Raw genomic sequence first — 24,771 nt, forward strand, 5'->3', positions numbered from 1 at the left:
TAGTGATGATGCTGCTGCTGCTGCTGCTGCTGCTGCTGATAGTGATGATGACGATGCTCATGCTGATGATAGTGATGATGATGATGATGATGCTGCTGATGATGATAGTGCTGATGATGATGCTGATGAGAGTGATGATGATGATGCTCATGCTGATGATAGTGATGATGATGATGATGATGCTGCTGATGATGATAGTGCTGATGATGATGCTGATGAGAGTGATGATGATGATGCTGATGATGATGATAGTGATGATGATGCTGCTGATGATGATAGTGATGATGATGATGATGATGAGAGTGATGATGCTGCTGATGATGATAGTGCTGCTGCTGATGATGATGATAGTGATGATGATGATGCTGCTGATGATGATAGTGCTGCTGCTGATGATGATGATAGTGATGATGATGATGCTGCTGCTGATAGTGATTATGATGATGATGCTGATGATGATGATGATAGTGATGATGATGATGCTGCTGATGATGATAGTGCTGCTGCTGATGATGATGATAGTGATGATGATGATGCTGATGATGATAGTGATGATGCTGATGATGATGATGATGATGATAGTGATGATGATGATGCTGATGATGATAGTGATGATGATGCTGATGATGATAGTGATGATGATGCTGCTGATGATGATAGTGATGATGATGATGCTGATGATGATAGTGATGATGATGCTGCTGATGATGATAGTGATGATGATGATGATAGTGATGATGACGATGCTGATGATGAGAGTGATGATGATGATGATGATAGTGCTGATGCTGATGATGATGATGATGATAGTGATGATGATGATGATGATAGTGATGATGATGATGATAGAGATGATGATGATGATGATGATAGTGATGATGACGATGCTGATGATGATAGTGATGATGATGATGATGATGCTGATGATGATGATAGTGCTGCTGATGATGATGATGATAGAGATGATGATGATGATGATGATAGAGATGATGATGATGATGCTGATGATGATGATAGTGCTGCTGATGATGATGATGATAGAGATGATGATGATGATGATGATAGAGATGATGATGATGATGATAGTGATGATGATGATGTTGATAGTGATGATGATGATGATAGTGATGATGATAGTGATGATTAGGATGATGAGGATGATGATGATGATGATAGTGATGATGATGCTGCTGATGGTGATAGTGCTGATGATGATGATGATGATAGTGCTGATGATGATGATGCTGATGATGATGATAGTGATGATGATGATGTTGATAGTGATGATGATGATGATGATGAGAGTGATGATGATGATGATGAAGATAGTGATGATGATAGTGATGATGAGGATGATGATGATGCTTATGTGCTGTTTTTCACTTAAACAGAAACAGACTGGGAATTATTGCAGTCTGTGGGGGTTATGTTGGTTGGCGGTGGCCGGGCTAACAGGATGGAGCAGCTTCCTCAGTGATCTTCGGCGTTCAGGGTCACTGCAGGCACGCCTGTGAGCAAACGCCACCATCTGTCAGCAAGCTGCAGCCAAACCTGCAGGAAGACGCTCAGCTTCATTTACACGTGCAGCTCTACAGCTCCTCGGATTTTAACCTGCACCTTTGTGCTTCCAGTCAAACATGAAGCCAGATGAGCTGCTGAAAGTGCTGAAAGACATGAAAGAGTTTTTTCTGCTTTCTGAAGACATCACATCAAATTGTGGGTCAAATTATCAAATTATGATTGGCTTCAGATCTATCGATTGTGACAGTGATCATCACACAGCATCTCCCAGCGAGTCCCATTTCCTAACCTCTAGTTTAAAGGATCTCCTGATTCTGCTCCAAATGTCCTGAAGCTGAAAAACTGAGTTTTGATTTTGTTTCTTTTTTAAAATTTTCTTCCTCTTGTGCAGCACGGTGGTAAGCGCTGGTGTTTCACAGAAGAAGGTCCTGAGTTCACCATGGCCGGGGTCTTTCTGTGTGGAGTTTGCATGTTCTCCCCGTGGTTGCGTGGGTTCTCTCCCACAGTCCAAACAGATGCAGTTAAGTGGGGAAAGGTTAACTGGTAACTCTAAATTGCCCATAGGTGTGAATGGTTTTCTGTTTCTATGTGTTAGCCTGGCGACCTTTCCAGGGTGTACCCTGCCTCTTGCTGATGCGGAAGAGGATGCATGGATGGATGTTTTCCTTCAAAACCAGTTCAAAAATAAAGATATTCCTTTTGAGGAAACTTGGCCATCTTTAAAATGACAGAATGAAGATTTTAGAGTTTAAAGTTTTATTTTCTGTAAGAAAAAAGTTTTTATGAGTTAATCATTTTCAGCCTTTTCACATGTTTGGAGTCTGTGTGGAAAGAGCTCCAAACTGTATTTATTCTGACACAGCTGCAGTAGCTGGATGTAACTGGTCCCAGTCCTGATCCTCGTTCCGGTTCCAGCTGCTGCTTCAGGCTCTGAGCATGCTCACATAAAAAAGGCGTTTCACAGGTCATGTGACTACCATGACCTGGTTGTAAATATGTTAGAGGGTTAGACCAGCTGTTGGCTTCAAAACGATGTGTGACAAGCAGATCGCCTCCACTGTGGGCTGAGCTTTAAGATCCCTGCTACACGATGTCTGCCTTTTTTTTTATCATTTCAGCTCAGTCAACAACAAAAAATCTCTTAAATCTATTTTATTTATTAATTTTATTATTTGTAACTTCATTGTGATGAACTCCGGGTGGAGGGGCCCCTTTTGAGTATGTACCCAGGACCCCCCAGGCTCTAGGACTGCCTCTGTGTCATCTGTGGCTGCATAAATGAGACTTGCAGATAGAAGAGTTTAAATGTTTTATATTTATAGTTAAATGATTTAAAAAGGACACATAAGTGTAAACGTGCCAAACAAGAAACTTAACACACCATCAGACATAAATGCATAAAATCACATCATAAAACATCAGTGTAGTGTAAAAATGATCTGTACGCATTGATGAGCTGCTGTGACATCACAGCTTCACTGAGTGCTTTTAGGAACGATAGTTGTTTCCCAAAACGTTGGCTGCATCCTCCGGAGGCCACATTTGAAGGCCGATTACGTCACAGCCAGGCGACGAAGGCTGTCCCAATTCGTCGACTCCTTCAAATGCGGCCGACAAATGCGTCCTTCATTTCCCCGAATTTGAAGGATGGGTCAGGTGTGTCCTTCGTGGCCCACCATATCCCAGAATTCGTAGCACGGCCCAGCCAATTCCAGTTTCCAACAATGGCGGCCGCTACTAAGTTTTAAAATTACTCTTATTAATCTTTCTGTGTCACAAAATAAACTTTTAAGATATATTCAGGCGAGAATGTAGCTGTGTAAACTTCAAATATCTGCTCGGTTTATCAAGACATGACATATTTGCAAAAGTGCTCTGACGTTTTCGGAGACGTCTGTTACCCACCAGCTCAATAGCTAGCCGGGGGTTTCAATGGTCACTCGAGCCGGCGAGAGCAGCGGACTCCCGGCTTCATCGTTTTCAGACCCCCGCTCTTTCGCTACTCAGGTTAAACATGATATATAAGTCACTTGGATAACTTAAAAATGTTATTGTTGGGCTTTTTTCGGTGTTTGGCTGAGATCAAAGTTATTAGATCATTAGATTAAATAAAACTTTATTAATCCATCGGGTGGGTTCCTCCGGGATTTTCACACAGCTGAATAAACGTCAAACGTCAAAGTGTGAGACAGTCGAGAATTTACGCCAGCGTCCTGTTATATTTCAGATAGCAAGGAGCAGACGGACGAGTTTAATAAACTCCACCGAGACAGCGGTGACGCTAATCTGAAGGCCGTCCCATTTCACAGCCTCGCACTTCCGGCCTTCTCGGTCTTCGAAGGACCCGGCCCACGTAGACCGCGAAGGCCGGGTCCTCCGAAGGATGCAGCCGACGTTTTGGGACACAGCTGATGTCACACTGAACATGATGATGCCACTCTGTCTCTGCACACTCTAATGTCACAGGAAGGTGATGCCCAGCAGGGGGCGCTCTGAGCAAACAGACTGCAGGCAGCCTCCCCCTCTGCTTCCCGCAGCATCGCCTCTAACGAGGTTTCACAAAGTCTGAAGCAGGAAGCAGACGTTTCAGTCGGCTCGTGCAGGTTAAAGTTTCAGTGGTTGTCAGTCTGGGCAGGTTGGTTTGACTGCAGAGGGTCAGAGGAGGGCGGAGTTCCACATCACCTCCATCACACACTTCAACGCATCAGCACCACAGTTTTCTGCCAGTTTCCAGCTTTTAATCATCACTCTTGTGTCAGATAATTGTGGTGATCATGATCTTTTATTTCTCCGTATTCTCTGACACGGGACACAAAAACTGATTCAACGTTTCTTAGATTAACGGTCAGGTTTACCTGTGTCCACCTGAGAAGGTGAATAAAAGAGAAAAACAAAGCTTCAAACTTTCAGTTTATTAAAGCAACACGAAGAGAATAAATGAAATATGATGGCTGATGAAATGAAATGATTTCATTTGCTGGGGCAGGTGGAGAGGAGCAAGCAGCGCAGAGGGTCAGATGGCGGGAATGCAGGCTGAAACAGCACTGCAATCACTGGGGATTCTGGGTAATTTTGAGGGACGGCGTGTTTGCAGGAGCCGCAGGGAGCTGCCTGCTGGCCGTCCCAGCTGCTGAGGAGGAGGAGCTGCGTGGCAGGAGGTGGCAGGAGGGTTTGAGTGGCATCACCAGGCGACAGCTGCCGGCTGCACCCCTCGCCGCCTCGCCAGGATGCTCCTCAACGTCCAGCTGTAAACACACAGCTGGAAGCTGGTGGAGGGGGAAGTGACGGGGAGTCGCTCGGGGGGGCTGAGGGATTCTGAACAGGCCGGGAGGTGAACCCGAGCTGTCCATCTGACACCGTCAGAGGAGGTGCAATTAAACGTATTCCACAGACTTTCCATCATATAAATTATTATTATTATTATTATTACTATTGTTATTATTGTTATTATTACTGTTGTTATTATTATTATTATTGTTATTTAAGCACCATGAACAGGAAAACAGCGAGAAAGCCAGAAATAATTTAATTTAATTTAATTTAATTATCAACAGTCACCTCGAGGTGCTTCATACTGTACAGACCCTACAGTCAGTCAGAGACACCCTTTGACTGAGCACTTGGTGGCAGTGGGAAGGAAAAACTCACTTTTAACAGAAAGAAACCTCCGGCAGGAGGCTCAGGGAGCGATGGGGGCGTCTTCCTTCATGATGATGCCAAATATCAGATTTGTTTATCAATTTCTGCTTGTTTCAAACTGAACCCAGTGAAAAGCTCAGCTTTGACGAGCTCGGCTCTGTTTTAGAAACTCAACTGAAAACTGTAAGAACCATCAGTGATTTTATGAATGCCTGTAAGACAAACACCATCATGGCTCCAAAGGTGTGAGCACACAGGTACCACACTGAGTGGGCTCTGAGCAGAGAGCATGGGTGACTTTTCACCGAGGTCTTTTCTGGCTGTGCGTGCACGGTGACGGTGCACGGTGCTGTGTTATTGTTGGTTTTATAATGAGTCCTCTCTGAACGTGTATTACAGCTTCGCCCTAAATTAGTTTTCTTCTCCCTGATGGTGGCGACCTCACGTCGGTCACGCCAAGGTTGCGGGTTCTTCTTCATTGGTGGCGCCTGTTACACAGACTGTGAGCAACCAGAAGCATCTCCTGACCATCAAGACTTTTATTGGACAATGAATCAGATATATGCAGAGGTCAGCCGTCCCCTCAGAGCTGGCTAAGGTCACCTCAGCTGGGGAGCTTTTAAGCACTAAAACCATCGTCAGACCGGCTTCCTCCAACCGTCCAGCAGCAGTTTGGTGACAGTGAGCATTGATGGGAACACAGCCTGTGGGGTGTTTGAACCCCTCGCCGGACTCAGAGATTCTGCACAGGCACAGGTTTCTTCTTCTCGTCATACGTTGAAGAACTGAGCGTCAGAGCGCGTGATGCTGCAGATGTTTTCTGTCCAGCTGTTACTCTGTACTTTACTCCGAGGATCCTGCCAGTCTTCCCAGCTCAGCTTTGTTTAAACCGATCGATACTTCCTGTTTCCCGTTTGATGGATTATTCAGTGACGCTGGTTTTGCTTCTCCTGCTGCGGATCGATGTTCCACCATGTTTATTTGTTTTCTGTCCAAATGTGAAGAATCGGGCAGGAGATCGATGCAGCAGAACTCATTTTGTAAACATTACAGCAGGAAGAGGAGCTGGGTTTGGACATCTCCATCAGCCCAGCTTAAAAGACGGACCAATGGGACATCAGTGTGTTTGTGGACCAGGAAGCGTCTGATTTGGGTTTGGCGATGAGCAGGTGTGGTCGGCGTGCTCAGAGCACAACACAGCGTGTTTGAATCCAAGCCTCAAACCTTCAGCTTTTAAAAAATGTCCCTGCGGGCAGAGCGGGAAGTGCCTGCCTGGCCGTCTGCGCTGGAAACTCCGCACAGTTCTGCTCAGGTGTTCGCTCAGGTGCAGCTGCTGTGCTGATTGGTTGTTCACCTCTCCCCCGTCCTCACGCCTCCAACCTGAAAAACACAAACAGGACAAAGACGTAAAATCACAGAAGATTTATGGACAAATAAAAACTGTCTGAATCCAGCAGCAGAGTCGTGTGTGTGAGCTGTGCATGCTTCAAAGAAACCTCGGGCTGTGGATGAATACATCGATAAAATAGTTCACGTGGCAGAGCCACAGTGATATAAAGAACAGATCTCTTTAAATTTAGTTTTTCAGATCAAAACTGTCATTTGTGGTCGTGCACACAGGTCTGCAGACGTCTGCGGCGGAGGTCGTGATGTGTCGTCTTCAGCCTCGGCCTCCTGAACGTGAACCCTGTTCGGATTTCTCCCTGAATCCGGCTCATTGTGAGGAGAGCTTAGGATCCTCACTCGGCCCATTTGTCGCTGCGGGATCAGGATCAAACTCAAAAGAGGAGCTGCTGCATCTGAAATGTACACAAGTGGTTGGTTAAAGCGAGCCCCCCCCCCCGCACGTGGAGGAAATGCAGGAGGTGTAAGCCTCTTAGCGCCTCGTATCCTCCGAGGGTCGCGCTGAAATTGAACAGCTTCCAGCTTTTCCCTCCTGTTTGTCAGAGCAGATGTTGGAGCTCAATGGGAAGCTTAATGCTACCTACCCTCCATGCCGTATCGCCTCCCATCATGCTGAGCGTGTCGGGGGGGCAGATAAAGAAAACATTTAGCCTCATTCATCTGCCTGATGGCACGCTGATGCTACAAAGACTCTCCTGCTGTCAGAAAATGAATCGCAGAGAAACATTCAGAGCAAAGACGCCGGCCTGTAATCTGGACACTGGGATTATACTCTGAAGGCTGTCACTGCGGTACGGTGGCTCTGAAGGTCACGCACATTTACTAAAAACATGAATAAAGAGAAAATCACAAACATGTGGGAGACCTGCTGCACAGAGAGAAAACGCTCAGCGGCGAGGCCCCGCTAAAGGCCGAGAGACACAGCACAGTCTGAGCACGTGCCGTGTTTCAGGGACAGCTGTGTTTGGAGGGTCTCACCTTGTTTTTGGGATTAGGCGTGTCTGTCAGATTAGAATAGAACAGAATAGAATCAGCCTTTACTGTCGTTGTACATGATGCGTGCTGCACACCGGCTCTGATGGAATAAAATAGAAATATGAGACGAGAGAAATCAATACAGACACAGAACGATTCAGTTGCGTTTTGGGGGGGGGGGCGGGACCTTCAGTCGTGTTTGGGGGCGGGGCCTTCAGTCGTGTTCGGGGGCGGGACCTTCAGTTGTGTTCGCTGGAGCGTGTTTCGGTGATGAAGTCGTTTAGCTTCTTGGTCGTGTTTATCTGACTTCACTGGATTTTTGAGATTGGTGCTGTGGAACATTTTACTCTTAAATGTTGACTTTAAGTAATCGGATTACATGTAAATTTCCCACATCAGGAGCTTAATGTAAAGTGTTAAGTGTACTGGACTGGTTTACATTCACACCAAGGATGATTATTTACAGGTGACCCCGGTGAAGTCGTGGGTCAGCCTCAGTCACTCACAGAGTTCCTTTAAACCTCACAGGTGACTGTTTATGGAAAAATATCCTCCACAAGTTTTTATGGCTGTTTGATGGAAATATACAATTTTTAATGCTAAATTATTAAGAACAATATAATTAACTAAATAAACTCTGAATTTAAATTATAATTACTAAATAAATATAAATGTAAATTTGAAAAAGTATTAAAATAAAAATATTGATACTTTATACATTTTTCAGTGCTGTGGTTACGTAAAGTAACCACAGAGGAAGACGCGGCGTGGGGGGAGGCGTACTGTAGGGGCGGGAGGTTTAGAAGCAGCCAATCAGAGAGCGTCATTCATCTCTTTGTAAATTAGAAACATAACGTCTGCAGAGGAAAACTGTACTGTGTGTGTGTGTGTGTGTGTCTGTGAGTGTGTGTGTGTGTGTGTCTGTGAGCGTGTGTGTGTGTGTGTCTGTGAGCGTGTGTGTCTGTGAGTGTGTGTGTGTGTGTCTGTGAGCGTGTGTGTCTGTGAGTGTGTGTGTGTGTGTCTGTGAGTGTATCTGTGAGTGTGTGTGTGTGTGTGTGTGTCTGTGTCTGTGTGTGTGTCTGTGTCTGTGAGTGTGTGTGTGTGTCTGTGAGTGTGTGTGTGTGTCTGTGAGTGTCTGTGTGTGTGTCTCTGTGTGTGTGTGTGTGTGTGTGTGTGAGAGTGTGAGTGTGTGTGTGTGTGTCAGTGAGTGTGAGAGTGTGTGTGTGTCTGTGAGTGTGTGTGTCTGTGAGTGTCTGTGAGTGTGTGTGTGTGTGTCTGTGAGTGTGTGTGTGTGTGTGTCTGTGAGCGTGTGTGTGTGTGTGTCTGTGAGCGTGTGTGTCTGTGAGTGTGTGTGTGTGTGTCTGTGAGCGTGTGTGTCTGTGAGTGTGTGTGTGTGTGTCTGTGAGTGTATCTGTGAGTGTGTGTGTGTGTGTGTGTGTGTCTGTGAGTGTGTGTGTGTGTGTGTCTGTGAGTGTGTGTGTGTGTGTGTCTGTGTGTGTGAGTGTGTGTGTGTGTCTGTGAGTGTGTGTGTGTGTCTGTGAGTGTCTGTGTGTGTGTCTCTGTGTGTGTGTGTGTGTGTGTGAGAGTGTGAGTGTGTGTGTGTGTGTCAGTGAGTGTGAGAGTGTGTGTGTGTCTGTGAGTGTGTGTGTCTGTGAGTGTCTGTGAGTGTCTGTGTGTGTGTCTGTGAGTGTGTGTGTGTGTGTCTGTGAGTGTGTGTGTCTGTGAGTGTCTGTGAGTGTCTGTGTGTGTGTCTGTGTGTGTGTGAGAGTGTGAGTGTGTGTGTGTGTGTCTGTGAGCGTGTGCGTCTGTGAGTGTGTGTGTCTGTGTGTGTGTGTGTGTGAGAGAGTGTGAGTGTGTGTGTGTGTGTGTCTGTGAGCGTGTGTGTCTGTGAGTGTGTGTGTGTGTGTGTCTGTGAGCGTGTGTGTCTGTGAGTGTGTGTGTGTGTCTGTGTGTGTGTGTCTGTGTGTGTGAGTGTGTGTGTGTGTGTGTGAGTGTGTGTGTGTCTGTGAGTGTGTGTGTGTGTCTGTGAGTGTCTGTGAGTGTCTGTGTGTGTGTCTGTGTGTGTGTGTGTGTGTGAGAGTGTGTGTGTGTCTGTGAGTGTGTGTGTGTGTCTGTGTGTGTGAGTGTGTGTGTGTGTGTGTGTGTGAGTGTGTGTGTGTCTGTGAGTGTGTGTGTGTGTCTGTGAGTGTCTGTGAGTGTCTGTGTGTGTGTCTGTGTGTGTGTGTGTGAGTGTGTGTGTGTCTGTGAGTGTGTGTGTGTGTCTGTGAGTGTCTGTGAGTGTCTGTGTGTGTGTCTGTGTGTGTGTGTCTGTGAGTGTCTGTGTGTGTGTCTGTGAGTGTGTGTGTGTGTCTGTGAGTGTGTGTGTGTGTCTGTGTGTGTGTGTGTGTGTCTGTGAGAGTGTGAGTGTGTGTCTGTGAGTGTGTGTGTGTGTCTGTGTGTGTGTGTCTGTGAGTGTCTGTGTGTGTGTCTGTGAGTGTGTGTGTGTGTCTGTGAGTGTGTGTGTGTGTCTGTGTGTGTGTGTCTGTGAGTGTCTGTGTGTGTGTCTGTGAGTGTGTGTGTGTGTCTGTGTGTGTGTGTGTGTCTGTGAGAGTGTGAGTGTGTGTGTGTGTGTCTGTGAGCGTGTGTGTCTGTGTGTGTGTGTGTGTGTGTATCTGTGAGTGTGTGTGTGTCTGTGAGTGTGTGTGTGTGTGTGTCTGTGAGCGTGTGTGTCTGTGTGTGTGTGTCTGTGAGCGTGTGTGTCTGTGTGTGTGTGTGTCTGTGAGTGTGTGTGTGTCTGTGAGTGTGTGAGTGTGTGTGTGTCTTTGAGTGTGTGTGTGTGTCTGTGAGTGTGTGTGTCTGTGTGTGTGAGTGTGTGTGTGTGTGTGTGTGTCTGTCAGTCTGTGTGTGTGTGTGTCTGTGAGTGTGTGTGTGTGTGTGTGTCTGCGTGTGTGTCTGTCAGTGTGTGTCTGTCAGTGTGTGTGTGTGAGAATGTGTGTGTCTGTGTGTGAGTGTGTGTGTGTCTGTGAGTGTGTGTGTGTGTCTGTGTGTGAGTGTGTGTGTGTCTGTGAGTGTGTGTGAGTGTGTGTGTGTCTGTGAGTGTGTGTGTCTGTGAGTGTGTGTGAGTGTGTGTGTGTGTGTCTGTGAGTGTGTGTGTGTTTGTGAGTGTATGTCTGTGAGTGTGTGTGTGTGTGTGTGTGTCTGTGAGTGTGTGTGAGTGTGAGTGTGTGTGTGTGTGTCTGTGAGTGTGTGTGTGTGTCTGTGAGTGTTTGTGAGTGTGTGTGTGTGTGTCTGTGAGTGTGAGTGTGTGTCTGTGAGTGTGTGTGTGTTTCTGTGAGTGTGTGTGAGTGTGAGTGTGTGTGTGTGTGTCTGTGAGTGTGAGTGTGTGTGAGTCTTTAGTGTTTCTGGGATCTCCCTGTTATTTGTATTTAAGCAGATTTATTCATATTTTAACTCTCAGGATTTCTGACTTTGTAAAACTGTTTTTTGTGTGCTTTTTGTGTTTTCAGTCTTTCTTTGGTCGAGTTTGTGTGATTTAGTCTCACCTGAGAATTTACATTTTCTACATTTGTAGATTTTCTTCAATAAAAAACGGTCTGCTGATCTCGGCTGTCATAAATATCTCCACATTATGTTTGTTTCTGATTTAAAAGGTTTCTGTCCTCCCCTCCTGTCCTCCCCTTCTGTCCTCCTGCCCTCCCTCTTCACACATTCAAGGTGCCAATGAAAGCTGGTGGGGTCCTCTGCAGCGGAGGACACCGCCCGGCCGTCTGTGACGGCGATCATTAATGTGCGTACGTGCTTTGTGTGTTATTTTGTGTGTACTGGCTGCTGACTGAGCTGCTGTCAGGTTTTTCCTGGTTAAAATAAATCAGGTAAAAGTTTTACTTGAATGTGACATCCTGCTGATGTTACGGCGATGCTGTGGAGCTCACCCCGAGGCCTGAACGCTGCTTTGTGTCGACAAGTTTGGGGGAAAAATTTCTGCTTCTCTGAAAACATCAAAATCAATCTGAGCAGCGAAGCTACCAAAGAGCAGAACGACGAATATTTACACTTCCACATGATCATCTGCTGCTTCATGATGAATATAAAAACTGCAGATCAGTGTTTCTTCATAAACTAGGTTTGATAAGGGATTAAATCGTGTCCTTTAATCAAATGAAGACGAGCTGCTGATGTAAAAGCTCTCACATATTTATGAATGAGTTTTATTTAAAAACTCTTATCGTTTTTTTAAAATGCTAAAGTCTTTGTGGTCTTTGCGTCTGCGGTCGGCTCCAGAGCGCTCAAGTTATTTTGAAACGATTACAGAGGAAACTGTTAGGAAATGAGTCATGGCAAAAATTCAGGTGGGTGCTGCGCTGCGGTCTGCACACGTACACCTGAAGGAAAACCAACGTGATGAGCTCAATGTGACAGTTTCAGTGGCATCACATCAACTATAAACTCATTGATTTATAAGAATATGAGCTGAACTCCTCCTGAAACAGTCCTTTCATCATTTTTGGATTTAAGACAAAACAGATGAATAAATAAAAAAGATTAAAAAAAACTTCTGAAAACATTTTTCAAAGATGAATTAATTAGAAGCTAAATTACAAAAGGATTCATTTAAATTTTTAACACGATGTTTGAATTTCAGTTTGTTTGTTTCTGTGTTTAAATGATTAAATATAATAAATGTAATAATATAATTATAGTTTGTCAGATGAAGCACAAACTGAATTCACATTAACCTCCTAGGACCTGCCGTCCACATACATGGACATCACATTTTGGGTTATTTAGACCAAAATACTCAATTTTGCTCTACAAGGGCCTGATATCCACTCACGAGGACATTATACTGCTACTTTTCTTTTGAAATTTTAAACAAATGTCCTCATTTGTGGCTCTTATTTTTCTTAAAAACAAAAAAAAGGTAAAAAAAAAAAAATCTGGTAATTCTTTGTTTTTACATTCATCGGGTCCCAATCAGCCCAAATAGCAAAGAGAAATTAAAAATGCTGCTGTGGAAGAGTTTGGGTCTTAGGAGGTTAAAGATGAAATGACTCCATAAATCGAATCAGATGCAGAAAAACAAAAAGGTCATTTTGTAAATAAAGAACAGATTTTTGTTGGTTAAACCTGGACGTTTGTTTTGGTTGGATGGTTGTGAGAGGACGCCGCTCGTGTGCGCTGCTCTGGATTTAATCAAAGCGTCAGTTTTACAGCAGCTCAGTGAACGCGGCGCCGTCCTCTGCACTTTATTTAAAGGATCAATAACAGCTGGATGACAGCTCGTTAAACGTGTGGTGGATTTGAACTGAAACCTGGATGATGTTGTTAGAAATACGAGTGAGGCGACACGAGCGCGTGAACGGGCCGCCGAGGCCGCGGCTCGTTAAATCAGCAGCTCGTTATCTGTGTGTGAAGAAGAGCAGGCGGGTTAATAAAACTAGGCTTTAATGATACGTGAGGATTACAAACATCTGATCAACATAGAAAAACTGTCTCAAATTCAACCTTCCTGTTAACAAATCAGAGTCTGCCCCGCCCCCCGGGGGCTGCGCAGAGCCCATGGAAACGCTCTACACGTTCGCCGTGCCTCTGCTGTGCTCGTGTGGCTCCAGCTGGCTCTGGCAGCGCAGCCGGCGGTCTCGGGCCGCAGTCTGCAGTAATCCGTTTAACGGTGAGGCGCCGCCGTGCAGGGGCCCCGGGGGGCCGTAGGCGGAGTATCCGGGGATGAAGGGGGAGGCGTAATAGAAGTGTCGGGGCAAGGCGGGGCCGTGGGGGAACGGGGTCCGTTGCTGCCCCGCCCCCACGCTCTGTGCCGAGTCACTACATCCTTTGCTTTTGTCCGAAGACGTGGCGATCTCAGCCAGTGACCAGAGTTTGGGTTTGGGGGCCACGTTCGGCCCCTGGGTGGTGCCGCAGGGGCGCTCCTTAGACCGCGGGCTCGGCGTGCGCGCCCCCTCCAGCACTCTGAGCGTCTCCGGGGGGGCGCTCCGAGGAGGGTCCGCCGACATGTCCACAGGTCTCCGGTCCACGGGGGAGTCCTTAAAGTCCAGCTCGTCGAATCCTCGATCGGCGTCGCTGCCGCCGTCCTCTCTGAGCGCCAAACTGCGGGAGTCTGGGGGGGAGGCGGGGACAGGCCGGGTCAGACCAAACACACATCAGCGTTCAACGTGCAGGGTTATGAGTTTGATTCAAACACACACAAACAAAATGCACTGCACATTAGACCCCGCCCCCTCACATCTGCCTTATGGTCACAGTTTCAGCAGCCCAAACGAAATCAGCAGCCAATCAGCAGCTGCTCTCACGACCAATAAATCGACTTTAAAGAAGAAAGAAAAGAGTTCAGCCTGAAAGTGTTTGATTCGTCCAGATCAATGACATCATCAGTGAGAAATAATCAATCAGAAGAACGCCGCCGCCGCCTGTCTCCACGCTTCAGCATCGTTAAACGTCCACGCGCTCAGCTCCCAACATCTTCCCCCGTTTCTCTCGCCGTGCGCCTGCCGCTCTTCACTTTTTAAAAACGGGTCCAGAACATTCTTTGATTTTAACCGATGATCTGATAAAGTCTGAAATGATGAAAATCTGAAGCTGATCAATAATCTGATCTATAAACAAACAGGAGCAGTAACAACGACAAAGCTGATCAGAACGAGCTGCTCGCTCTGCTCACATACTCAGAACCAAAACCACAGATTTTATTAAAAACTAATGAAACTGTTTCCACGGCAGCCGCTCTCACGATGATGTCATCAACTACAAGAACGGACGGAGAGGAGCGCCGGCTCTGTGCAAACGTCTCCGGGTTCCCGACGCGTGTCACGCGCAGGTCATTTTAAAACCCATCAATTAATTGATCAATCGATGGATGGACCCCTCCCCCCTCACTCACCAGCCTCACGCTTCGGCTCCGTCTCCTCGCCGCTCGCCTTCAGTGGCTCCTCGTCCTCTTCGTTGCGTTCCAGGTCAATGTTGTCCTCCTCTTCCTCGTCCTCGCTCCTGTTCCGTGGCGTCCACGTCATCTTGTTCTCCTTCTTCAGCCGGCGCCGGGCGTTGGCGAACCAGGTGGACACCTGCGTCAGGGTCATCTTCGTGATGATGGCCAGCATGATCTTCTCGCCCTTGGTGGGGTACGGGTTCTTCCGGTGCTCGTTAAGCCAGGCCTTCAGCGTGGCCGTGGCGTCCCGTGTGGCGTTCTTCCTGTAGGCGGGGTCTCCGTACGGGTACGGGCCCAGCGCCCCAAACGGGTGGTAGTCCAAGGACCCGGAGATGCCCGAGGACGGGTCATAACCCGGACTCTGAAACAGAAACCATCATGTTAGTGGTGCCGCGTCTGTCAGCTCGAGTTCCCACGCAGTTTAACCCGAGGGTCACATGACCACACGGCTTCAAACTACAGACCCAAACACAGAAGGAGGAAAGAGCTCGCTCAGTCACCTGAAAAATCTCACAGCCTCACAAAAATGTACAATGTTCCTCCTTCAATTTAAAATACATTTAAAAAAAATAATTTTAAAAAATAAATTCAAGAATAAGTAAAAATAAATATAAAAATAAAAATAAGTTAAAAAAAAAACATTTAAACATTTAAAAAACATTTTTTTAATAAAATAAATTAAAGAATAATTAAAACTAAATTTAAAAATTAAATTAATAAATATAAATAATAATTAATTCAAAAATAAATGACAAATAATTGAAATTTATTTTTTAGCTTATAAATAAGATTTTAAAAAAAGATAAAAAAAAACAGATTAAAAATTAATTTTAAATAAATGTAATAATAAATTCAAAAATCATTGAAAATAAATGAGAAAAATAACTTTTTGAAGAGCACTGATATTTTCATTGTACGGACCCGGAACCAGACCCGGACCCGAGCCCTGGCCGGCTCCGCGCGCACTCACCACATAGGAGCTGAGCGCCGCGGCGGCGCGCGGCTCCCCTCCGTACGGCAGCTGGGGGCCGAAGCCGGGGGAGGTCGCCGGTCCGGAGTACGGAGCGAAGGCGGAGCCGGACGTGGAGCGGCCGAGCTCCTCGGAGCGCGCTCCCAGGAGGAGGCCGGAGCCGAAGGAGGAGTGCAGAGCCAGAGGCGCGTGGGGCTGGAACAGGAAGCCCTGAGGGTACGACATGACTTTTACGCGCGGGAGAAGTCGCGTCGGAGCGCGGGACGGAGGAGGGAGGAGCGGGCGGAGAGGAGCGGGAGTTCCAGGAGCATCGTAGGAGGCTCGCGGCGGCACTTTGTCCGCTCCGGCTCTGCGCACCCGATCTGCGCCGAACCCGCAGACAGACTGAGCGGAGAGGAGGCTCAGCTCCACCTCCGCACGCTCACACCTCCTCCTGCTCGCTCTCTCCTCTCCCCTCAGCCCGCGCGCACTCTGCGAGCAGGTGGAACTAACGCGACCCTACAAAATAAAAGCACCAGGATAATAAGGCTTCACGTTCCTCACACCTGCAGAGTTTCTGACTGTTTGTGCACGAAACGCGTCATCAAAGTGCGCCGTGGACCAACATGTAGTTTATGAAATATTCCAAATGATTCGTGACAAACAAACATGTGGGACCCACGCATGACTGTTAAACTGGCTACTCCACTGTTTAGCTCCTTTGGTCCGACTTAGCCAATAAAAACTTTGGGTTTAGGTTTAGCCAATAAAAATGCTTGGTTAGGTTCTTGGTTTAAATAAACTCCCAGCAGGACACAAACATGAGTTGATGTGTGTTCGGAGCTCAGAGGATTTAAACCTGTATTACACCTGCCGGCCACCAGATGGCGATAGCAGTGGTTTCAAAGTGACTGTAGCTCTGCAGAGGTTTCTCATGTGACGTCACGCACACATTGGATTGGACGTGATACGACCTGCGTTCACTTTGGTTGTTAGCAGGTTGCTGCGCTCACTTTTAGTTTGCACTGAAGACGACGATACGTCTGCAAACGCTCGCCAAGAGCTCGCTGAGTGGGAGTAAAACTTGAAAATGTGAGCTCCAAACAGGAAATAGAAATAATTCACCCTCAGAGTTCAGAGTTGAACGACTTTTGCTTTAAAGGCAAATGATTATAATTTCATTTTTAGTAGTTGGCAGGTGTTTGCAGACAAGTTGGCATCTTCCATACAAACTATAGCAAAGAGAGGTTATCGTGCTGTGTTTCAGGAGGAAGGATTATGCTCATTGGCTAAAACATGTGATTGGCAGGTCATTAGCCAATGAGTGTGTGGTTCAACAGCTCTGGTTTAAAAAAACCGCTCATGCTGAGGTTTTGAAACTTCAGCAGATGACGTATCAGATGCTACATCACAATTAACAGCCACAGGGGTCAGTAGGAACAACTTTAACTTCTACAGAGAGGAAAAATCATCAGAGGGGCGGGGTTTGAGTGTATCACAAAAGTTACATTCCTTCATTCATTTTCAGTTTAATCGATTACTTCCTGTAGAAATGTCATCAATTATAATTGTGTGACTTAAGAAGCGTTCAGGACGTGATGTCACTTCAGGTGTTCGGGATTCCACTGATGCGTAACAGGTGACGGTGTGAGCAGGACAGACGCCGTGACAGGCAGAGGAAGTACTCTCACTGCAGTACAATCCTGTGAAACATCAAACCGGGCCGTCCCGCTCTCGCGTATTTTAGCGTTCTCTGCTGAACGGTGTTGAATTATGAACTTGGTGGCGATCAATCTGCTGACTGATTGGTGTGTGTGTGGGAGAGCGTGGACACCTGTGGCTGATGCTGAGTGTCCTGACAGCAGCTCAGTGAACTTTGAGGATCTAAGCCCACACCGCCTCCGCCTAATCTGATTAGTGGGGACTATAATTAGCAGAGTGCCAGCAAGGCGAACACTTCCCGCGTCAGTGGAAGTCTGGTCGCTGCTTTTCGGTGAAACCAGCTGAAGTCCACCTCTAATGGCCGCGTCCACGGATTTTCAGAACGAGGCTGCAGGGATTTCCACATTTGCAGGTAGGAGCAGAGCGAGGAGGCCGAGTTCGGTGCATTAACTGCCGTTGATCCCAACGCTCCACAGGCCATTTCAGGAGGCACGCCGTCACAGGTTCTCTCTCACAAACGTCATCCTGTTTGGAAATACGTTTCCCATCATACTTTGAGATGTAAACAATAGTTACTACAACTAGTTAGACATTCCTGTAAATACTACAAATATTTCATTTTAATTCCCTGTAAGTCTTTTGTTATAGTAAATAAATGAAGATTACAAAGCATGATGGGACTTTTCTGTAACGTCACACATTTTACTGTAAGTTCACATAAACTGTATTAAAAGATGGACAGCTGTGACCCAAAGAGGAACAGGACAAGTAAAAACAAACAGGCCACTAATATCACAAACTCTAAATCAGCTAAAGAGACTAAACAGTTTGTGTATCAGGATGTAAACATGTTTATTTAACATGGAGTCTATGGGGACGGACTCGCTGCTGCCTCTGCTGGACATCACAGGAACTGCAGCTTTATTTAGTTTGAACTTTGGTAAAGTGAACAAAGATGGAGGTTGCGAAACACAAATGTTAAGGTTTCAAAATCGACTTCGAAACGATGTCACGGGGACGCCTTCCATCTTTGGTATACAGTCTGATCCAGCTCAGATCCTCATGCTGCTCGTTCTTCTGCCTCTAACTCATCGATATTCCCGTGTCGGTGTTTTTGATCATGTGACTGATGGATGTCAGCGTAGTGCAGGATCTGAAATGTTAGGCAGAGTCACTTCGGCCTTTATTTCCCGGATTAAGTTTAGTCTAGACTCCATTTTCATTTTATTAAGTCTGGGCCTGGCTTTAGTCTGAGATGTTTTTAATCCCTCCTCCTGCTTTAGGTGACGGTCTGAGTGAGAAGGCTCGATTTGAGTCTGCGATGATGCGATGCTAAACGAATATTGATTTACTGCAGTGAATCCTGGGTAAAGTGAGCAGCCTCTCTCCGGCTGCACTGAGGGGGAAACGACACGAGTCGGCTGATCCTCTGCAGAGGATGAGCAGTTTAACAGAGACGTTTTCACACTTTTTTAAGCATCTTTCATTAAAGCCCTCTGCACCGGCTGAGGTGTGCGCCTCTCCTCCTCCGCCTCCTCCTCGGGTGCTGATGATGCTCAGGAGGGCGAGCCCACCGAGGGCTTCCTGCTGGATGGAGTAATGACTCGGAAAAGCTCTTTCATCATCTCCACGGCGAGCCCCCCAGCAGGCCCGCCCCTGGAATGACACTGTTCTGCTGTTTTATCATATCAAAAAGTTATGTTCACAATTTGCACGAACAAAGTCGAACACTGAGGGAAGCGTGGCGGCGGCGTTCCCTCCGTATTCTCAGTGGCACGACTCTTTTGTGAAGATTTTCACATGAAAGGAGCGCTCGTTTGTTTCCTCCAGCAGCTCCTGAATGAGCTCAGCCCGCAGGGCAGATGTCCAGAGGTTACTTAAAGACTGTGTGTTTAATTAATTGGAAAACACTCGTTTTTAATAGTTATTATTCAAGTATGAAATGCAATCCTTGTAATCTGTGTGCACACATAATTAGCACCCATGAGATTTCAGCATGCAGTGCTTCAGAGAGGAGACGGTTACATCAAACCGGCGCACATCCTCATTCAATGGTTGTTTACACGCTGATCAATGAGCACTGTAATCAGATGAGAGGCAGAATTTAGGAGAGCAGCGGCGAGTCCATCGGCAGGAAATCAGTCTGCACTCAGATCTGATCCTCTCACGGCTGTCTGCAAGAGACGACGTGCTGGATCTCCGGGCTCAGACCGAAGCTGTTTGCATTAAAGAAAACCTCTACAAACCAGGTGTGAGGGGACAGGTGTGAGGGGACAGGTGTGAGAGGGGACAGGTGTGTGGGGACAGGTGTGAGGGGACAGGTGTGAGAGAGGACAGGTGTGAGAGGGGACAGGTGTGAGAGGGGACAGGTGTGAGAGAGGACAGGTGTGAGAGGGGACAGGTGTGAGAGGACAGGTGTGAGAGGACAGGTGTGAGGGGACAGGTGTGAGAGGACAGGTGTGAGGGGACAGGTGTGAGGGGACAGGTGTGAGAGGGGACAGGTTTGAGGGGGGACAGGTGTGAGAAGTTTTCTCTGGTCCCCTCCCCAATCAGACCAGGAGTGACATGTTTAGCCGCATGTTCTCCTTAAATTGCTGGCTGTCTGAGTGGTGTCCCAGAAACGATGTGGGCTTCATAGATAATTGGCAAACCTTCTGGAGGAAACCTGGTCTTGTTAGGAGAGACGGCATCCATCCCACTTTGGATGGAGCAGCTCTCATTTCTAGAAATATGGACCAATTTATTAAACCCCCCAAAATATGACTATCCAGAGTTGGGACCAGGAAGCAGAGTTGCAGTCTTACACGCCTCTCTGCAGCTTCTCTCCTCCTGCTACCCCCCCAAAAACCCATCTCCATTGAGACTGTGTCAGCTCCCAAACAGACAAAAAACAAACCAAAAACCAGCAATAAACAACTTAAACATAAAAAATCAAAAAGAAAGAACAATACAGAATCCACATCTGAACCAAAGAGTAAAACAGTGAAATGTGGATTATTAAATATTAGGTCTCTCTCCTCCAAGTCTCTGTTAGTACATGACTTAATAACTGATCAACAAATCGATTTACTCTGCCTTACAGAAACCTGGTTGCAGCAGGATGATTATGTTAGTTTAAATGAATCAACACCCCCGAGTCATTCTAACTACCAGAAACCTCGAAGCACAGGCCGAGGGGGCGGTGTGGCAGCAATTTTTCACACCAGTCTATTAATTAACGAAAGACCAAGACAGACTTTTAATTCATTTGAAAGCCTGATGCTTAGCCTTGTCCACCCCAGCTGTAAAACTCAGAAACCAGTCTTACTTGTTATCATCTATCGTCCACCTGGGCCTTACACAGAGTTTCTCTCTGATTTCTCAGACTTTTTAAAATAATTATTGTGGGTGATTTTAACATCCATGTAGATGCTAAAAATGACAGCCTCAACATGGCATTTAATCTGTTATTAGACTCAATTGGCTTCTCTCAAAATGTAAAAGAACCCACCCACCACTTTAATCACACTCTAGATCTTGTTTTAACATATGGCAAAGAAACTGAACATTTAACAGTGTTTCCTGAAAACCCTCTGCTGTCTGATCATTTCCTGATAACATTTACATTTACAATAATTGATTACACAGCAGTGGAGAGTAGACTTTATCACAGTAGATGTCTTTCTGAAAGTGCTGTAACTAAGTTTAAGAATATAATCCACCCACTGTTATCATCTTCAATGCCCTGTACCAACATAGAGCAGAGCAGCTACCTGAACGCTACTCCAACAGAGGTCGATCATCTTGTTAATAATTTTACCTCCTCACTACGTACGACTCTGGATACTGTAGCTCCTGTGAAAACTAAGGCCTCAAATCAGAAGTACCTGACTCCGTGGTATAATTCTCAAACACGTAGCCTAAAGCAGATAACTCGTAAGCTGGAGAGGAAATGGCGTGTCACAAATTTAGAGGATCATCATTTAGCCTGGAGAAATAGTTTGCTGCTTTATAAGAAAGCCCTCCGCAAAGCCAGAACATCTTACTATTCGTCACTGATTGAAGAAAATAAGAACAACCCCAGGTTTCTCTTCAGCTCTGTAGCCAGGCTGACAAAAAGTCAGAGCTCTACTGAGCCAACCATCCCTTTAACGCTAACTAGTAATGACTTCATGAACTTCTTCAGAAATAAAATTTTTATCATTAGAGAAAAAATTACCAATAATCATCCCACAAATGTAATATTATCTACAGCTACTTTCAGTACCATTGATATTCATTTAGACTCTTTTTCTCCAATTGATCTTTCTGAGTTAACTTCAATAATTACTTCCTCCAAACCATCAACGTGTCTTTTAGACCCCATTCCTACAAAACTGCTCAAAGAAGTCCTGCCATTAATTAATGCTTCAATCTTAAATATGATCAACCTATCTCTAATAATCAGCTATGTACCACAGGCCTTCAAGGTGGCTGTAGTTAAACCTTTACTTAAAAAGCATCTCTAGACCCAGCAGTCTTAGCTAATTATAGGCCAATCTCCAACCTTCCTTTCATATCAAACATCCCTGAAAGAGTAGTTGTCAAACAGCTAACAGATCATCTGCAGAGGAATGGCTTATTTGAAGAGTTTCAGTCAGGTTTCAGAGCTCATCACAGCACAGAAACAGCTTTAGTGAAGGTTACAAATGATCTTCTTATGGCCTCTGACAGTGGACTCATCTCTGTGCTTGTCCTGCTAGACCTCAGTGCAGCGTTTGATACTGTTGACCATAATATCCTATTAGAGCGATTAGAACATGCTGTAGGTATTACAGGTACTGCACTGCAGTGGTTTGTATCATATCTATCTAATAGACTCCAGTTTGTACATGTAAATGGAGAGTCCTCTTCACACACTGAGGTTAATTATGGAGTTCCACAGGGTTCAGTGCTAGGACCAATTCTGTTTACATTATACATGCTTCCCTTAGGCAGCATCATTAGAAGACATAGCATAAATTTTCACTGCTATGCAGATGACACGCAGCTCTATCTATCCATGAAGCCAGGTAACACACACCAATTAGTTAAACTGCAGGAATGTCTTAAAGACATAAAGACCTGGATGGCCGCTAACTTTCTGCTTCTTAATTCAGATCAAACTGAGGTTATTGTACTCGGCCCTGAAAATCTTAGAAATATGGTATCTAAGCAGATTCTTACTCTGGATGGCATTACCTTGGCCTCCAGTAACACTGTGAGGAACCTTGGAGTCATTTTTGACCAGGACATGTCCTTCAACGCACATATTAAACAAATATGTAAGACTGCTTTCTTCCATTTGTGCAACATCTCTAAAGTTAGAAATATCCTGTCTCAGAGTGACGCTGAAAAACTAGTTCATGCATTTATTACTTCCAGGCTGGACTACTGTAATTCATTATTATCAGGATGTCCTAAAACTTCACTGAAAAGCTTTCAGTTAATCCAAAATGCTGCAGCAAGAGTCCTGACAGGGACTAGAAAGAGAGAGCAGATTTCTCCTGTTTTGGCTTCCCTTCATTGGCTTCCTGTTAAATCCAGAATTCAAAATCCTGCTCCTCACATACAAGGTCTTAAATAATCAGACCCCATCTTATCTTAATGACCTTGTAGTACCATATCACCCTATTAGAGCACTTCGCTCTCGCTCTGCAGGCTTACTTGTTGTTCCTAGAGTATTTAAAAGTAGAATGGGAGGCAGAGCCTTCAGTTTTCAGGCCCCTCTTCTGTGGAACCAGCTTCCAGTTTGGATTCAGGAGACAGACACTATCTCTACTTTTAAGATTAGGCTTCAAACTTTCCTTTTTGCTAAAGCATATAGTTAGGGCTGGACCAGGTGACCCTGAATCCTCCCTTAGTTATGCTGCAATAGATGAAGGCTGCCGGGGGATTCCCATGATGCATTGAGTTTTTCCTTTCCAGTCACCTTTCTCACTCACTATGTGTTAATAGACCTCTCTGCATTGAATCATATCTGTTATTAATCTCTGTCTCTCTTCCACAGCATGTCTTTATCCTGTTTTCCTTCTCTCACCCCAACCAATCACAGCAGATGGCCCCGCCCCTCCCTGAGCCTGGTTCTGCCGGAGGTTTCTTCCTGTTAAAAGGACGTTTTTCCTTCCCACTGTCGCCAAAGTGCTTGCTCATAGGGGTTCATATGATTGTTGGGTTTTTCTCTGTACCTATGAAGCGCCTTGAGGCGACTTTTGTTGTGATTTGGCGCTATATAAATAAAATTGAATTGAATTGAATAGAGGACAGGTGTGAGAGGGGACAGCTGTGAGAAGACAGGTGTGAGAGGGGACAGGTGTGAGAGAGGACAGGTGTGAGAGGACAGGTGTGAGGGGGACAGGTGTGAGAAGACAGGTGTGAGAGGGGACAGGTGTGAGAGGACAGGTGTGAGAGAGGACAGGTGTGAGAGAGGACAGGTGTGAGGGGGGACAGGTGTGAGAGGGGACAGGTGTGAGAGGACAGGTGTGAGGGGCGACAGGTGTGAGAGGACAGGTGTGAGAGGACAGGTGTGAGGGGACAGGTGTGAGAGGGGACAGCTGTGAGAAGACAGGTGTGAGAGGGGACAGGTGTGAGAGGACAGGTGTGAGAGGGGACAGGTGTGAGGGGACAGGTGTGAGAGGGGACAGGTGTGAGAGGACAGGTGTGAGGGGACAGGTGTGAGGGGACAGGTGAGAGGGGACAGGTGTGAGGGGGGACAGGTGTGAGAGAACAGGTGTGAGGGGCGACAGGTGTGAGAGGACAGATGTGAGAGGGGACAGGTGTGAGGGGACAGGTGTGAGGGGACAGGTGAGAGGGGACAGGTGTGAGGGGACAGGTGTGAGGGGACAGGTGAGAGGGGACAGGTGTGAGGGGCGACAGGTGTGAGAGAACAGGTGTGAGGGGCGACAGGTGTGAGGGGACAGATGTGAGAGGGGACAGGTGTGAGGGGACAGGTGTGAGGGGACAGGTGAGAGGGGACAGGTGTGAGGGGACAGGTGTGAGGGGACAGGTGAGAGGGGACAGGTGTGAGGGGCGACAGGTGTGAGAGAACAGGTGTGAGGGGCGACAGGTGTGAGGGGACAGATGTGAGAGGGGACAGGTGTGAGGGGACAGGTGAGAGGGGACAGGTGTGAGGGGACAGGTGTGAGGGGACAGGTGAGAGGGGACAGGTGAGAGGGGACAGATGTGAGAGGGGACAGGTGTGAGGGGACAGGTGTGAGGGGACAGGTGAGAGGGGACAGGTGTGAGGGGCGACAGGTGTGAGAGAACAGGTGTGAGGGGCGACAGGTGTGAGGGGACAGGTGTGAGGGGGGACTTTGGTGGGGAGTATTGTGATGAGTTTACGGCTCATCATTCAGCACCAGACAGATCATACAGGTAGTACTGCTGACTGTATGGGCTAAACTACACCCGTCTCATCCACCTATTACCTGCTGCTCTCCAGAGTCAGGCTTTGGAGGCAGAAGGCCGAGCAGTTACTCCAGCCACACTTCGCAGGTCCTCGTGGGGTCCCGAGGCATTCGCAGGCCAGATGAGATACAAAATCTCTCCAGCCTGCCGAGCCCAGGACACCAACAGGAGGCATCCATTCCTGACTCCTCCTCCTCTTCCTCTCTCACCTCATCATTCTCTGTGTCGTTGGCCATGTTTGTTTGCTTCCTGGGGAGATTTGAGGATGGGTTCCTGCTTCTTCGTGCAGTTTAACATCAGC

The 24,771-nt window shown here is 46.6% G+C and overlaps 2 protein-coding genes across 2 annotated transcripts in view; one reads left to right on the forward strand and one right to left on the reverse strand.

Annotated features, from left to right (window-relative positions):
• Nucleotides 1-12,946: 12,946 nt before the first annotated feature.
• Nucleotides 12,947-15,822, reverse strand: irx5b (iroquois homeobox 5b). The gene is made up of 3 exons (XM_063477498.1): nt 15,426-15,822; nt 14,411-14,816; nt 12,947-13,630 (listed from the first exon to the last, which is right to left on the reverse strand). The coding sequence occupies exons 1-3, from the start codon at nt 15,648-15,650 to the stop codon at nt 13,089-13,091; spliced, it is 1,173 nt and encodes a 390-aa protein (XP_063333568.1). The 5' UTR covers nt 15,651-15,822; the 3' UTR covers nt 12,947-13,088.
• A 1,387-nt stretch (nt 15,823-17,209) lies between these two features.
• LOC134630312 (ankyrin repeat domain-containing protein SOWAHC-like) overlaps nt 17,210-24,771 on the forward strand; it is a 56,790-nt gene continuing 49,228 nt past the window's right edge. Inside the window, exon 1 of the mRNA XM_063477501.1 lies at nt 17,210-17,478. Within this exon, the coding sequence (XP_063333571.1) occupies nt 17,424-17,478 (55 nt within the window). The 5' untranslated portion in view covers nt 17,210-17,423. The remainder of the gene's footprint in view (nt 17,479-24,771) is intronic.

The sequence above is a fragment of the Pelmatolapia mariae genome, linkage group LG7, assembly GCF_036321145.2.
Source record: "Pelmatolapia mariae isolate MD_Pm_ZW linkage group LG7, Pm_UMD_F_2, whole genome shotgun sequence".
In the NCBI taxonomy this organism is placed as follows: domain Eukaryota; kingdom Metazoa; phylum Chordata; class Actinopteri; order Cichliformes; family Cichlidae; genus Pelmatolapia; species Pelmatolapia mariae.

Excerpts from the sequence above, each read along its gene's own strand:
- irx5b (XM_063477498.1), bottom strand. The coding sequence starts at position 15,650 with ATGTCGTACCCTCAGGGCTTCCTGTTCCAGCCCCACGCGCCTCTGGCT. Across the intron at positions 14,817-15,425 it reads CGGCGCTCAGCTCCTATGTG|AGTCCGGGTTATGACCCGTC; the intron begins GTGAGTGCGCGC and ends TTTCTGTTTCAG. Across the intron at positions 13,631-14,410 it reads GGAGCCGAAGCGTGAGGCTG|ACTCCCGCAGTTTGGCGCTC; the intron begins GTGAGTGAGGGG and ends CCTCCCCCCCAG.